The sequence below is a fragment of the Xiphias gladius genome, chromosome 2 (assembly GCF_016859285.1).
Source record: "Xiphias gladius isolate SHS-SW01 ecotype Sanya breed wild chromosome 2, ASM1685928v1, whole genome shotgun sequence".
In the NCBI taxonomy this organism is placed as follows: domain Eukaryota; kingdom Metazoa; phylum Chordata; class Actinopteri; order Istiophoriformes; family Xiphiidae; genus Xiphias; species Xiphias gladius.
Window position 1 is genome coordinate 11,546,879 of NC_053401.1, and position 14,872 is coordinate 11,561,750.

The window sequence follows — 14,872 nt, forward strand, 5'->3', positions numbered from 1 at the left end:
CGCAGCAGGCGAAAAACGAAAGAACGAGATATGCTGACGTCGTCGTCGGCGGGCCTCGGCCTCGTTCGGCGCCAGTCGGGCTGAGAGGTTGAGCCAAAGAGGGAGGCGGTTCATGGGCCCAAGAGTTCAGTTTGTTGACACAGCCCGAAGTCACATTGCGCTGCATTGGAAAACGCTAGGAAATGACATATTCTTCTAATATAGAAGCTATTTTAACGAAAGAAAAAAAGAAAAAAAAGAAAAAAAAAATCCGGGCTGCCATATAAACTACGGTAACAATGTCAGTTGTTGAATGTTAACTGGGGCATTGGTCAGCCTACCAATTATAAGAACAGCACATGTAATAGTGGGCTATCATATCTGCCTGCCACGAATCCTTTTAAAAAGAGAAAAAAACATACTGAGAAAAATAACTTAATTTATGTTTATGGGGGGGCTCGGTGCAAATTCGATTCCAAACTGTTTTTTGCAGTGACAATCTTAGCATCTCGGAAAACATTACCGAATACGGAGACGTATTCGCATAAGGTAAAGCCGGGATCGCACGCATCGCGGCCTAGACAGCGCGTCCGGGCGTCTCGTGCACACGCAGCAGCTCCCCGGTTAACATGGGACCCCGTCGAAAGGGGTGGCGGATGCCGACCTCCCTGCCCTGTCGCTGTGACTGTAAATGTGAACCTTTATTACCTGCTGATGGTCACAAAATCAATCAGCAACTGGTCTGACCCTAGTACAGATGATAAAATCCCTACTTCACATGCGGGGGGGCTATGCTATGACACTATAGTAAAATGTGATGGCTACTGATCCCCTTTTATAAATGTAAAGAACAAATTAAGCCTGGCTGGAGGGAACACGTTACATAAACTCCAAACTGCTGTGCTGCCTCATTCTCCAGGTCGAGGTGGGAAACATTAGGTACAATCTCTTGTTTTAACCCCGAAACATACCAGTGCAAGATTTAAATCTTCTCTCTGCTTCATTACAAAAAAAAAAAAAAAGTAGAGTATTATAAAGGCTTGCCAAGAAGTTGCAATGAAATGGCTGCAAGAGATTTTTGAGAGAGCAGGTCAGGTCACGCCAGTACCCCTTTATTATGTAATATTATGGCCTAAAAAGCCCTGGATTGTGTAGCAGCCTTCTGCTGGTTAGGCCAGAGGTTAGACACCACTGCAGACAAAAACACCTACACAACACAATCAGTGGTTCCCGAGGTGGGACCTGGAACAACCGTGGGTCTCTCCGAGGGCCACAAAGGGGTCACCAAAGCAAAATTGATTTTAATTGTAGCCTATTTTTGCACTCAGCTATGTCATTTCTCTTTCGCGGTAACGACGATAATCTTTAAATGGGGTTGCCTGGGACAACTTGGAAACCAATGAAAGACAATGGACAAAGCCCTTTTTTCACGGCAGATATATTGAACTGTCATAGTAGGAACAACATACATAGTGGTAACAGGTGCTACTAACAACATTAAATATTGGCTTTGTTCTTTTCAGGTGTCCCAGTAAACCATGACGGTGTAACAGTGAGGCAGCATGCACAGTACCAGGATCCTGAAACTGAAGCGGCTAAACCGACTTCAGCCATCATTGTTTTTACTATCCACACCTGTGCTATGCCAGAATGTACTTTGTGAAAAAGGCCTGACGTACATTGCTTGCATTTGAGCAATAGGACGCTGAAGGAAAGATGCAAGCACACAGGGGAACAGTACAGAGAAAGCTTCATCGACAGTCATGAGTTTATTACCTGAATGAAAAAATGGCGAATAGAGAAACTGAATCGTTAAGTGCACCTGAATTCTCCTGGTCAGCCGGTTGGATTGAGAGAAATGAATGTTTCACTTCTCCGAGTGGCTGAGTAAGTCGAGCCCATGGCACTGCATTGACCTCTTGTGGCTGGAAACAGAACCTGCGTTTCAAACACAGGCTAGATGGACGTGACACATAGGCTGTCACCTTTTCAAGCAACTTCATGTCAAGTGTCTCACAATACCTCTCCAATTATGATACTACTGAAGAACCTTGTCACTTAAATCCAACTTTTATTTAACAGCATTAACACAACAGGTCTATGGTACAGTTGCATGATGCTTACATCTTAATATCAGCTTCTAAATGAATGTACCAGAAAGAAAACTTTGCTAAAGGCAATGCTGAAAAGTTATGTCTCAAGATTTCTTCTGGAAGTGTTCACATAATTGTCCCTGAATGCAGAAAATGACCCCTCTCTCTTTCTCTCTCTCTCTCACACACACACACACACACACACACACACACACACACACACACACACACACACACACACACACAAATGACACAGTCTGTGCCAAATCCATTACTGTCAGTTGTTAAATAACCTGAACAGAAATAAGGAATCCAGTGCATACACAGCCTTGATCACATGATGCAGCATGAACTCGTCTTTTTTCGCCAAATCAGGGAAGAGAGAAGACCAGAGATGGGTGGAGATTCAGAGGAAATGACTAGATTTGATTAGCTTATACTGATGTATCAAATCAGGTCAAATCCACATACACACATATACACACATCCTTGTTTTACTATATCCATGGGGACCCGTCATTGACATAATGCATTCCCTAACCATTACCCTAACCTAAACCCTTAAACCAAGTCTTAACCCTCAAACAGCCACCTAAACTTGTGGGGTCCACTATTTTGGTTCTCACAAAGCTTTCGGACAACACAAGTGTAAAAGGCTCCCCGTTTTCAGACCCCACGGATATAGTAAAACAAGCCCCACACACACGCACACACAAACACACACACCAGTCCATACAAATTTCTTTTGATAATCTGTGGTCAAAAGCAGTCTTTCATGTCATTCTCATACAGACGCCAGCACACGTCTCTACCATTTTTCTTTCCTCCCTTCTGTCTCTTTTTCTCTCTCACACACACGTACAAAGGACGACTCAACCACAATGTTGTGTGTGTGTTTCCACATAATGATCACTAAGGTCATAAGACAAATCAGAAGGTCACAGGACAAACCAGGAAATACAATGTACTATTTCTCTGTCTCTTTAGGGGGCATAGTAATGGTTTTGAGTCACAGATGCTTCCATGTCTCCAAACGCTTTCTTTTGTTACCTACCAAACAGAGTCCGAAAAGTTCAATTTTGTATTTTTTTTAGACGTTTACATCTTCATCACCTGTACTGCAACTGAAAATCTTCAATTTCACACAGGGCCATTGTGAAAAATATGGAATGAAACTAAAGTTGAATAGAGTTAAAATAAGAAGTTAGAATAATCATTCCATTACATGTACGTACTTTAGAGTGATAGACACACACACTTACAGGCACAGTCACAGACATGTATATGCACACATACAACCACATGCAAATTTGCAGATGGATAAGAGGTTCACTAAAGAGATTAATGAAAAAATCATTAATTTTTATTTAAAAAACAAAGGTACATTGAAATTTGTCATTTCACAGAGTGTATGTCTCTCTTGAATAAGACAGTTTGGCAGGTTAAATGCATAGGAATCATTGACAAAGCTATAGTGTGTTGGATGATGACTACAAAAGAGCAGCGGCATAACCAGTACGACACACACAGTTGTTGTTTCATTTAAGTTTGTCCTTCAGCAAAGTTAAATGAATTAGAAACACCATCCAACATACATTTTTTACAATAAAGTCAATAGAAAAAGATGAAAATCAAAAACCAATCAAACTAACTGTCTACATATACTGAAAATGAAAAATAAAACAAAGAAAGTGACAGAGTTTAAAAAACACTACAGCAGCTCACTGTTTAGTGTCTCATGGAGGATTCAAAAAAACTAGAAAATCAAAAAACAAGACGGACTGGTTCGAACAACAACAGGATTATTGATTTAACATCACAGATATGAAATAAGCTTAAACAGGAAAAAAGAAAATATTGCTTTGGCAAAATAGTTTCTGTTTAACAGTGATGCAAAAAAAGAAAAAAAAACGATTGAAAAGCAAGAGCAAGTTTCTACTACATTCAACATGGTATTACAAGAAAAGGAAGGATTTATCCTTTAACTGGTACTTTGGTAGATGCTAAATAAATCAAAGCCTTCGGAGGAACTGAAAGATTTCAAACTCTGGCTGCACTCACACAGCATCACCTTCCTGAATTAATTAAGTACCCAACTCTCAATCAAGTATTCTTTATGGTTTTACACTCTCATAGCGCTTAGAGGGATATCATCAATGCAAATTAAGCGCCATAAGAGTGCAATGTGCATGTTGTGATAAGGATATTATACACTTAATGTACACGCTACCTTCCCTAATATTTGGGTTGGAGGCATTTTTACACAGTGTATGTCTTAGTGTCTTAAAGCTTAACAATTTAACTCGTCTGCTTGAATGCACAGCTTTACCTTGCCGAGGAGCATCTTTGAGAGTAAAAACTCTTATGGATTCACCTCATCAACGTACTACGAGAAAGAGGACATCTCCACACTGGTGTCGTTACTGAATAATCCTAGTTTAGTCTTGTGCAGACGTTTCCATATCTGATAACAACCACTAGGGGGCAACGGGACTCACTGTGAGAGAGCCAAAGAAGGACAGAAAAAACGAATGCATATTTGAGTGCATCACTCTCTGGAAACACAAGTGCTTTGTATCCAAAAATATACAATGTGTGCAAAAAATAAGATTTAACACTGAGGCAAATGCATGAATAAATTTCACAACCTATATCAAATTTATGCAATATTTGTCAATGAATGTAAATTTTTCTGAAATACATGGTATAAAGGATTATGACATTATGCCTCATAGTTAATAGCATTAGCCTCTGTGTTACCCTGAAAACCTTGATCACATTTTCTTTATTGCGGCAGTTGTTAAAAATGAAAATCTGGCTAGAAAAAAAAAGAGATGAGTTCAAAGTACCTTACATTCATCAGTATGTAATTAAGCATAACAAATGGAACCAGTATTTTAAAATGGAACCAGAGGATGTAAGAAAACCTCTCTTCATAAACACAAGCCACAATGCTGCTATAAAGCTCGTGACATTTGGTCGTAGCCTGTGCATGTATTGCTTGCTAAAGCATAGGAAACGATCTCGGAATGGTTGTAAAATGGCACTTTAAAAGGATTTGACATACTAAATGCATTGGTGTTGCTACAGGATGTGGTAAAAATATGGGCACACGTGAAGACATTAAAGATGCTGTATGTAGGTGTTTGCTATCGCTAGTTAGCCAACGTTAGCATTACAAGACGGGCTGGGGCTAGCTGGTTAGCATGATAATTCAGATGATATCTCTGCAAAACAATGCACAGACGTCTTTGACATGACGTCAAAACTGTTATTTCTTCAAATCCTGTTGATAATTTTAGTTAATTTTTTTAATGTTTTAAACAAAAATAATTACATATAGCACCTTTAAACCCTAGGTTCTTCTCTCCACATGTCCTACTGCTGCGGGGTTACTTACAATCAAGAGGAATATTTGGGGGAAATCTACATTTCTTTCAGAAGTATTCTCAGTTCTAGTATGTCATGAATGTGCAAGGAATTATATGACATCTAGTCAAGTCATTTTAGGTTACAAAGTACCAGTTCAGCTCTGTGTACTACCTACACAGCTACTACTGTACTGATAAGATCCAAATCCAGAAGCACAACAGTTGTTAAATTGCCCATCTATCAAGTTATCCTTCATTTTGTCTGTCTTCATTATACTCACAGAACATGTTTTGTATGTGCATGTAAGTTGGTTTATGTCTATGTGCACATTTATACATACATGTACAATACACGTACGCATAATTGAGTGTGTGTGACTGATTTTGTTCCGTGTGTGGTGCATGCATTTCAGTTGTTGTGTCTGTGAGTATTTTTACATGACTATGTCTTTTTGTATTGCTGTATGTATACTGTACATTAGATGGGTGCAGGGACCTGTTGTCTTCCATGTCCAGACTGGGATGAGAATTTCTGAGAGTGCCAACGAGTCTCCTTGTACACAAACCAGGCGTTGCCCGCCCACACAAACATGTTGAGGTAGCCAAACACCTGGAAGAATAACAACAGAAAAAGCTATAGTTTAATAATACTAATACTTTTAATAAAGGAGGACGTGTTATGATATAGTGTAAATTTGAAAAAAAAAATTGATTTAACACATTTTTGAATTTTGATATATTAATGTGTTTTACAGTATATCGGTCACAAACCCAGCTTTCTAGGACAGTTTAAGGACATAACCTGTGGTCACATTTATGTTCACTGAACTTCAGCCCAACACATTTGCTTTGAACTTGTGACACAGAAAATGGTGAGTAGAGCACAGTGTCTGAAGAGAATGAAAGTGCTATTGCTCAGTGTTGCATGACCGTGAGTCAGGCTGCTCGATGTTTTTGCTGCTGCCTGTTAGTTTACTGTTACAGAAAATGGAGTGATGGGCCAATGCCAGAATCACTGACGTTTATTTTTTTTTTTTAAACAAATAGCCGTTCTACAGGCCAAATATTCAGGTTCACAGGTCAGAGGAAAAGCAAGGAGCTCGGGCAGTGCTGACATTGAAAAACAAATTATTTCATTAATCCTTCCGATGGGCTTGAACAGAAACATTTGACAAGTAAAGTTAAAAGAGTGGCATTACTAGAGGCAATTTATTAGACTCCACACTCTCGAGCCACAAAAGGCTTTGCACAACTTTTTTCACTCATGTAGTAGTAAGTAAACAGACGTTGATTTGAAATTGTTGGAGGTCCCCTTTACTTTTAAAAAAGGTTGGTGCAAGTATAACAAAAAACTTAAAACTGTCATCTTGGAAAGCTGCTTTGTATTTCCTCTCACCACCGAGATGTTGAGGGTTCGCATGCTGGCAAACTCCGTGACCTCACAGGTGATGTTGCTGCCCTTGCAGAGCGCCAGCGTGGCACTGATGCCTTCAGTGTCTGTGGCGTCCTTCACATTCTGCAGGCCCTTCGCCCAGGCAGATGAGCACACTAGCCACAGGAAGACCAGGATCGCTGTGACCACAAAGTCCTGGAAACAAGGCCGGACACACAGGCTCAACAGACAGAAGTTACGAGTCTCATTTTTCAGTGACCCACACGTCCTAATCTGAAAAGTTAGCAATTTCAGGCTTTTGATTGAAGTTTGTCTATTGGAAAAAACCAGGAAGTAAAATAAGTACTCACAAAAATGGGTCCAAAGTCAGAGTCCTTGTAGACGTGCATGTAGCCTAAATAAACCAACAGAGCCACCATGCTGTACAGGAAGCAGACAATAGCGATACCCACAAAGAACTCGGCTGAGGAGGCTGAGTCTCCCACCATGTGAGTCGTCGTGACAGAGTGGTTACAAATAGTGGTGTTTCCCTCGACGAGCGGGACTTGGCTTAACCTGGCCAGAATACAAAATGGAAGGTTAAAAATTACTGTTCACTGTTGTGTTTCCAGTGCTTCGAAAATGGTCTTTTCTGACTGAGCAGTTAGGCTGCGACACCTCAAAGCTGTATCTGTTGATGAAAACCACAACAAATCACACAAGAGTGCGTAGAGATTCTCACCTAAATGGGTAGTGGAAGTTGGCACTGAGAGTTTCATTCCTCCCATCGCCGCAGAAGAGAGATACGATGTTCCTCCCTGAGAATCCACCACAACTTCCAAAAGCAAATATGGCCGTGAGCTGTTTGGACAGACACGAGAGAGCGAGAGATGAGGGAAATGGTTGAGAGATAGGAGAAAAAACCCTGTTCAGCTGAAAATCAAGAAACTTAAGACAGTGAAGATTTGCTCCAGAGGAGGGTGGGATATTTAATATTCCCTTTTAACAAACCTAAAATGCAAAAACACTTTCACCGAATGACATTGATTGGTAAAAGAAAACCCTAACCAATCCCAACCTATTTCAACTGAGATCCACCCTGCATGGATGTTTTCTGGGACAACACAGGTTTGACAGCAACAGTGTAACATCACCACAACGTCACACACACAGAACAAAGTTGGCAACCAAAGGCAACATCAGCAGTAAAGAGCCCGAGGGATCGACTGATGGCCAGTGTTTTTCTCTTACAAGCGGGGCATAGTTGCTGGATATAAAATGCACTAATCGACAGTTTTTACAGGATCCAAAGACTGTGGACACACAGCAGAACCTTGCCAATGCTTAGGCCTTTATCTTAGGAATGTCAGACATCTGCAAACCTCTGTATACCAATCTGTGAACATTTCTGAGACTGCCAAAAGAAATTCTCGAGTGCTTTGCTTATAAAAAAGTAAGATTTTCAAGGATTTTAATGAGTGGGCCAGACAGTTAAATCCCTTATAATGGCACGATAAAATCCAGTATATTTCTTTAACCAACAATATAATTTTGCACACAACAAAACAACACTTTTAGCTTACATAATCTGAAAAGATGTTTGGGTAAATGTTCTCTGGACTGCTATATCATAAAAATGGGACTTACATGGCTATACTCATGCTGCCATTCGTCCCTTGAATTCTTTCTTGCAGGGGCACAAAAGCATCTAATTCAGCGTGTAGATCATGTGACAGTAATACTCCCCTTAAAACCACCAAATACTAAATTCTTCTAGTCGGGGCGGCCACTACTAGGCTTAACCCTCAAACCGCAGTAGGAGACGCAGTGATCATATAATTCAGTGGGTTTCAGGCTCATCCGGACGCTCACTGATATTTTGCATCGTCACGGGTAAAGATGGCCCGGCCCTGAGAATCTGCGCTGCGAAGCACAGCACACTGCTCAGGGCGACTTTTGGTCTTCCCAAAACATGTTGTTAAACAGTTTTCACCCATTCTCAACACGCACAGCGTCATGTCTCGGCCCACCATTGTACCTCCTAACTGAGGCTTCCTGTGTGACAGCTGTGCCACGGTACAACACCAATGCAAAGATTCAACATCACAGAGTGGAGCTTGAAGCAGAGCTGCTATTCGTGCTTCACGAAGCAGCTATAGCTGTATGTCTTGCAGTTGGACATGATGCTTATCCTATAAATCGATATTTCTATTGTAGGAATATAGGAAACAAACTGCAGTAAAGAATACAGAAGGTTATAGAATCCTGTTTTTAATATCCCTGTTTTCCTGGAAACATCTTAAACCTTTATTAATTGATTTTTTTTGGCCCCCTGTGGGCAACACAATAAGCTGTAAACACAACTCTCACCCCTAATATTACCTTAAAGAGCTGGTGTAGCAAACAGTGGCTTATCTGCACATCTAGCAGACACAAAGCAACTTTAGTATCCAATTGGAGTCGTGTTTCTGGCCACCTGACAAATACAAGTGCAATATTCACTCTCCTTTTAGCTCTCCACCCACTCCTGAGGGAAATATCTGGCTCTCTAGCTGCTTAATCCTCCGCTATGTTCACCAGCTAGTCGCGAACTTGGTCTGGCTGCTAAAAAAAAGGAGGGACGCGAGACTTGTACTTGACCTGATGAAGAGTTGGAAAGAGCAGGCACTGAGCGCATTTATTAAAAGCGTTTTAGCTTGCGCAAAGCAGTGTGCCTTGGTATTTTTTGGGTTATGACTTATTGATCGCAAAGCAAAATACAAATCTAACCTCTCCTTTTTTTAGTTTTTGAAACCCGGATTGGTGTGGCAGCAGTCCTCGGCCAATCTCTTTTGCATTTGCTCTCTCTACAGTTGTCTTGTCTGCTGTTTGGTGCTAGGCTCTGCTGCGGCTGGACACAACACTAATGAATAGTGAGAGTGGTGACAGTGATCCAAAACAGTAATGTTACGGGCTGCAAAAATCGAAACAAGGGTTAAATGGCGCTACGACTCTCCGCAGAATAGAGAAGCGCAAACTTGGTTGATAGCTCTCTGTGGGTTCGGCACTAGGAGCGACCCCTTTCACATTACACGTAGTCATTTGACCCATTATTAATGTAAAAATATTGATTATAGCAGCTTTAAGGTTGAGATGACCTTTTTCTTTTTGTACTGCAATTATAGTGGCTTACAAAATGCGACAAGGAAAAGGGTCTTTGATTCACACCGCACGTTGCGAGGTAAGGACACGCACCATAGTCTTTTCACACCAGGGCACACCAAACCAAAAATTTTAAAATAAAAACTTTTAACCGACCTCTTAAATTCTGTTTCATCAGCACAAATGTATCACACATACTCACATCCACGAAAAGTGCTTACCACAGGGGCAGCTCAACTTTTAGCCCTTGGCATCACATCACACATGTACATACACACATACTGTACGTCTGCATACCCCCCCCAACACACACACCTCAAGGCCTCTCTCCAGATGTTTCTCCAGATGTCACTGGCTGCCACTTCCTGTTTTTCTGGCTACACACCACAGTAAGCTACTTCTCTCAAGTTCCTGTTTCACAGACTCTGTCACTCTCCCACTACGAGGTCATGGAGCCAAAGCACGAACAACTGTAACAGCTTGAACCAAACACACATCGATATTTTCACTATTTTGCGTATGCTCACATATTTGAACGGCATAAATACTAGACTGCACAAACACTGTCGGACAGTTGAGTGTTTTGTCAGGTTTCCAATATCCCAGTTCAGTTGTAAATAAGGCTACAGGTAGCAACACATTCTCCAAACATAGCGGATTGCAAAAGACTGTGGACACTCAGCAGTACCTTGCCAGGGCTTAGGCCTTTATCTTAGGCATCTCAGACATCTGCAAACCCCTCTATACAAATCTGTGCACATTCCTGAGACTGCCAAATGAAATTAAAAGCAGTCCTTACTCATAACCAAGCGGTGACAGAACATCGTCAATTTGCACACATAGCAGGCCCTCACAGTATACAATAGAACTTAAGTTACGGGTTCCTGCACGAGAAGCAAACAATTGGGAGGGAACCTATTACTAAACAGAATGACTGCTTCTGAGAGGGACCTGTAAAAAAAGAAAAAAAAAATCTGAAATATCTTCTTAGAAACAGGATGATCAGCCACAGGCCCTTCCGTTCTTACACAGAGGTCACTGAGTCCAGCTCAGTCTGACCAAAACCCCCAAAGCCACTGGAACATGTGCCCACTTTGCCACTGGGTTTCCCCCACGAGCCTCGCAAATCTGGCTCTCCCTCTCTTGGCAGAGTTACACGAAATTGTCACAAGTCCAAAAAGAGAGAGAAACAGCTTTATCATCATTATTCAACATGTTGAGTGAATGGGGCAACCGTGTAGCGTTTTTTACACTCCAAAACCCTCCCTCCTGTATACTGCTGTATGGTAGATAATATCCAGGGAGGTATAAGTGTTTAGGCCAAGTCAGCTGTGTGCCAGGGAAACGCATTTCCACGTAGAACACTCACAAGCAGTTTACACATTAGGTGGACAAAATCTTGGAATTTTAGTCAACCTGCTGGATAGTCTGCAACTTCATCAGCGGTGGTGGTGATAAACCATTTGTCAGAACCCAGCAATTACTTTAGTAATTTGCTGTTTAAAAGCAACTGGACCATACGCACTGCGTACAGAACATGCATTGTTTGAACAATTACGTGTTTACTCATGGACGCTTTGCTGAGCATGCGTGCACCGGCATCAAGTTCAGAACCTCTCTTAGTGAAAGAAGTGTTTTGTTTTAGGCCACGATTAAATAGTTGAATGTTTGTTTGTAAGAAAGAAGTGAACAGCTGCAAAAAGCATGGGGCTGCAACTGATGATCATTTTCATGACCAATGAATATGCTGATTGCGATCTTGATAATGAAATAAAAACGAAATGCCGGTTTTGACTAATTGACTAATCATTTCAGCTCTAACACGAAGCATGAAATGTGGCTATGAACAAATATGCTCACGCAAACCCGGAAATTACACATTCTAATTTTTTTCTGATCTGTATCAGTGTAATTACACCGCAGATATGCTGGGGTCACCTGAAAGTAAATAATGTACCTTCAGCTTTTTTGTGTAGAATAGGCAATTACTATTTCGATAATGCATTGGAATGTTTTTAAATAATCTACCAAATGGTGCCTATAATAAAAACTTGTCTTTAAGTAATCAATAAATCATCTTCCGAGATGACTTTTTTTAATCGTGATATTTTAGTGTTTGTTCAACTATTGCTTGGTATTGGCCTCATTCTGCAGGTGACTCAAACTCACCCCTGGACCCAGCTAATAATGTTTAATGTAGCCATTAGTAGTATTGTGTGGAGGACCCCTGTGTTAACACACAGGAAGCTCCCAGCATTAAATGAGTGAATTTTCCTGCACACAATTTATCATCCAGCCCCTTGTGAATAAGAAATATTTTGCATTAAATAAGGGTTATATAAGGCCAACACAGTGAAAAACACAGACACACACACATACACACGCAGCCTTGTCCTGAGTCAGATGACTGGGTGTTACTACTGCTCTGTAGCTCCGAATGAGTCTGTGTGTGTGTGTGTGTGTGTGTGTGTGTTATGAGAAAAAGAGAACAGCTGAGAGAAAACTGGCTGAGCTGCATTCCCCACACCGGATTCCTCTGACCCAGTTAATGCGGAGCAAAACTGATTACTGGACTTTTTCGGAAGAAAAACTGGTGCACAGTCTCTCATGATCCGCGAAATGGGAGTGTGAGTGCGACAGTGTGTACACGAGCAGTCAAAATGCCTCAATCGCCCGCACAGTTATTTCGGCAGTAAATTATTGGTGAGCGATGCATTAATCTATAACCGTTGTCCTCCGAGAGGGCAGGCCCACGCCACCACCGAATGCAGCTGCACGGAGCTGAACCCACTTCAGCCGACTTTTCCATGTCAGACAAAGTTTATCCTCACTTTCAATCTCTGACTCTCGAAGATCCCAATTTGCGGCAAATGGAAGAAGGCAAATAGAGTTTGAAGAAACACCTAACGTATCGTCATAACGGGCATATTATTGGGTATTTATCCTGCTTGTTCTTGTGCGATCAACACTCAAACAGTTAACAGTTTTGTTAACTAAATTACATTTGGTGCGCACATTTTTATTCCTACTTTGCAGTATGAGATTATACGTTGTGTAAAAACTAAGCCGCACAGCTGGAAGCAAGGTAGGAAGAAAGTTGATGTGCGCTCTCCATGAATGTGTCACAAAGCTATGGTTTATAAATATTTTAGCCATCTTCGTTTTTAACAAATTTCTCCTGAAAGATTATGAGACCTTTTTTTTTTCAATTTCTTGGGTTAAAAAAAAAAAAAAAAAAAAAGCCGGGGGGGGGGGGGGATTCCAAGTACCAAGGAAAGGAGTCAACCTCCCTGTCCTCTTTGTATGACACACACTTCACCACAGAAAAACTCACTGTCTCACACACACACACACACACACACACACACGCTTATGTGCATCTAACTTACCCACTCCACCAGTTTGACGAAGCCCAGAGGCTCCTTCAGCGGCGACATGTTCAGCCGAAATCCGGTCATCATGATTGCGCTCCGGATCCAAGATCTCTATCCAGCTGTTTTCCAAACTCTGGATGTTGGTCCAACAGGGAGGGGGGAAAAAAAAAAGAGGGGAGGGGGGTGTTTGACAGAATGACGTGGGTTTCACTGCTGAACGCTGCAAGAAATGGCCGCACCAAGTGGCCTGAGAGCGACTTTTACAATCGCACTTCGTCCAAACGCAAAGTCCTAACTCGCCGGGGGGAGTCAGATCATTCCGGTCACCGGGGACGCAGCTCTCACGCGTTTCGGGGAGCCTTTAACGGCAGAGGAATGTCATTCGTGCGAGGTGGGCGTCTTTTTGCAGTGTGGGATTGAAAAAAAAAAAAAAAAAAACGGCCGAGTTCCTTGTGCCCCGCTCGGCGACGCGCCGGGACGCAGGCAACGTAGCGGATGGAGGGAAAAGTTACGTCGCTTTCGCGTGTGTTTAGTTACAGGAAGAGGGTGCTGACTGCAAGAAAAAGCGTTGCCCCCTGTCTAACGGGTGCGAAAGAAAGAGGTTTGGTTTTTGGTTTTTTTTGGTTTTTTTTTTTTCTTCACTGGGCTGAGAAAAAAAAAAAGAATCAAACACCACAAAGAGGAATTTTTTTTTTTTTAAACGCATGCAGTTAGAACATAAGCAACGGATTACCACAAAAGTAACACCGGGAGAGTATGATGTCCCAGTTAACTCACTTCTTCTGAGCACTAAAAGGCATCGGAAGTGTCCTCCTGAGTTTTCCTTGGATCCTTCCGCCATAGTAAGGGGGGGGGGCGGCCGGGGCTGCCTCCTCCTCGCCCACCGCTCCTCGGTGCTGACTGGGTCACATGCCCACCCCCCGACCCCCCGACCCCTGGGGGGCTAACCACGGATTCTCAAAGCTCTTTCAGCTAAGGAGAAGAAAGAGGTCTACCCCAGCCCACCAGCCCCAGCCGCGAGCTCAAATGGGGTAAAGGGTAATTTCCCCCAAACGGGCCAAGGAGGCTTGATTTTGGGTCCCATGTGTTTGACAGGAGACTCAACCTGGACCACTGCTGGCTGCACATTTGTTTCGAAAGGAGGCCATAGGGAGAACAGAGATGAAAACCTTCTTTAAAGATGAATGGGGCAGTCCACCCATTATAAACTGCAAGATGAGTTTGCTCATGATATGAACAAGAGTCTGCCCTATACTGGATTTTTGACGCCAATAGTGATTCCAATAGTTGATTTATAAAAAAAACAACAACATATTGGCTGATATCATTATTATTATTATTATTTTACATAAACACGAGCATTTTCAATACGGATTCGGTAAAACCCCGACTTGCAGAGCTGTGACTAACTACGTACTTAAAACAGGACATCTAACATTGGGGAAAATACAGTCAGAGCTCCCTGGTGGATCACCTGAATTGGCGACGCTGTTTTTCTAAATAACTGGGATACATTTTTCCTTGATACGAAGCATCAAAAGC

General features: G+C 41.9%; 1 protein-coding gene across 1 annotated transcript; it reads right to left on the reverse strand.

Moving 5' to 3' along the window:
* Nucleotides 1-3,339: 3,339 nt before the first annotated feature.
* Nucleotides 3,340-13,708, reverse strand: sypl1 (synaptophysin-like 1). The gene is made up of 6 exons (XM_040151508.1): nucleotides 13,346-13,708; nucleotides 7,558-7,676; nucleotides 7,187-7,391; nucleotides 6,840-7,031; nucleotides 5,921-6,053; nucleotides 3,340-4,569 (listed from the first exon to the last, which is right to left on the reverse strand). The coding sequence occupies exons 1-5, from the start codon at nucleotides 13,415-13,417 to the stop codon at nucleotides 5,922-5,924; spliced, it is 720 nt and encodes a 239-aa protein (XP_040007442.1). The 5' UTR covers nucleotides 13,418-13,708; the 3' UTR covers nucleotides 3,340-4,569; nucleotide 5,921.
* Between the last annotated feature and the right edge of the window lie 1,164 nt (nucleotides 13,709-14,872).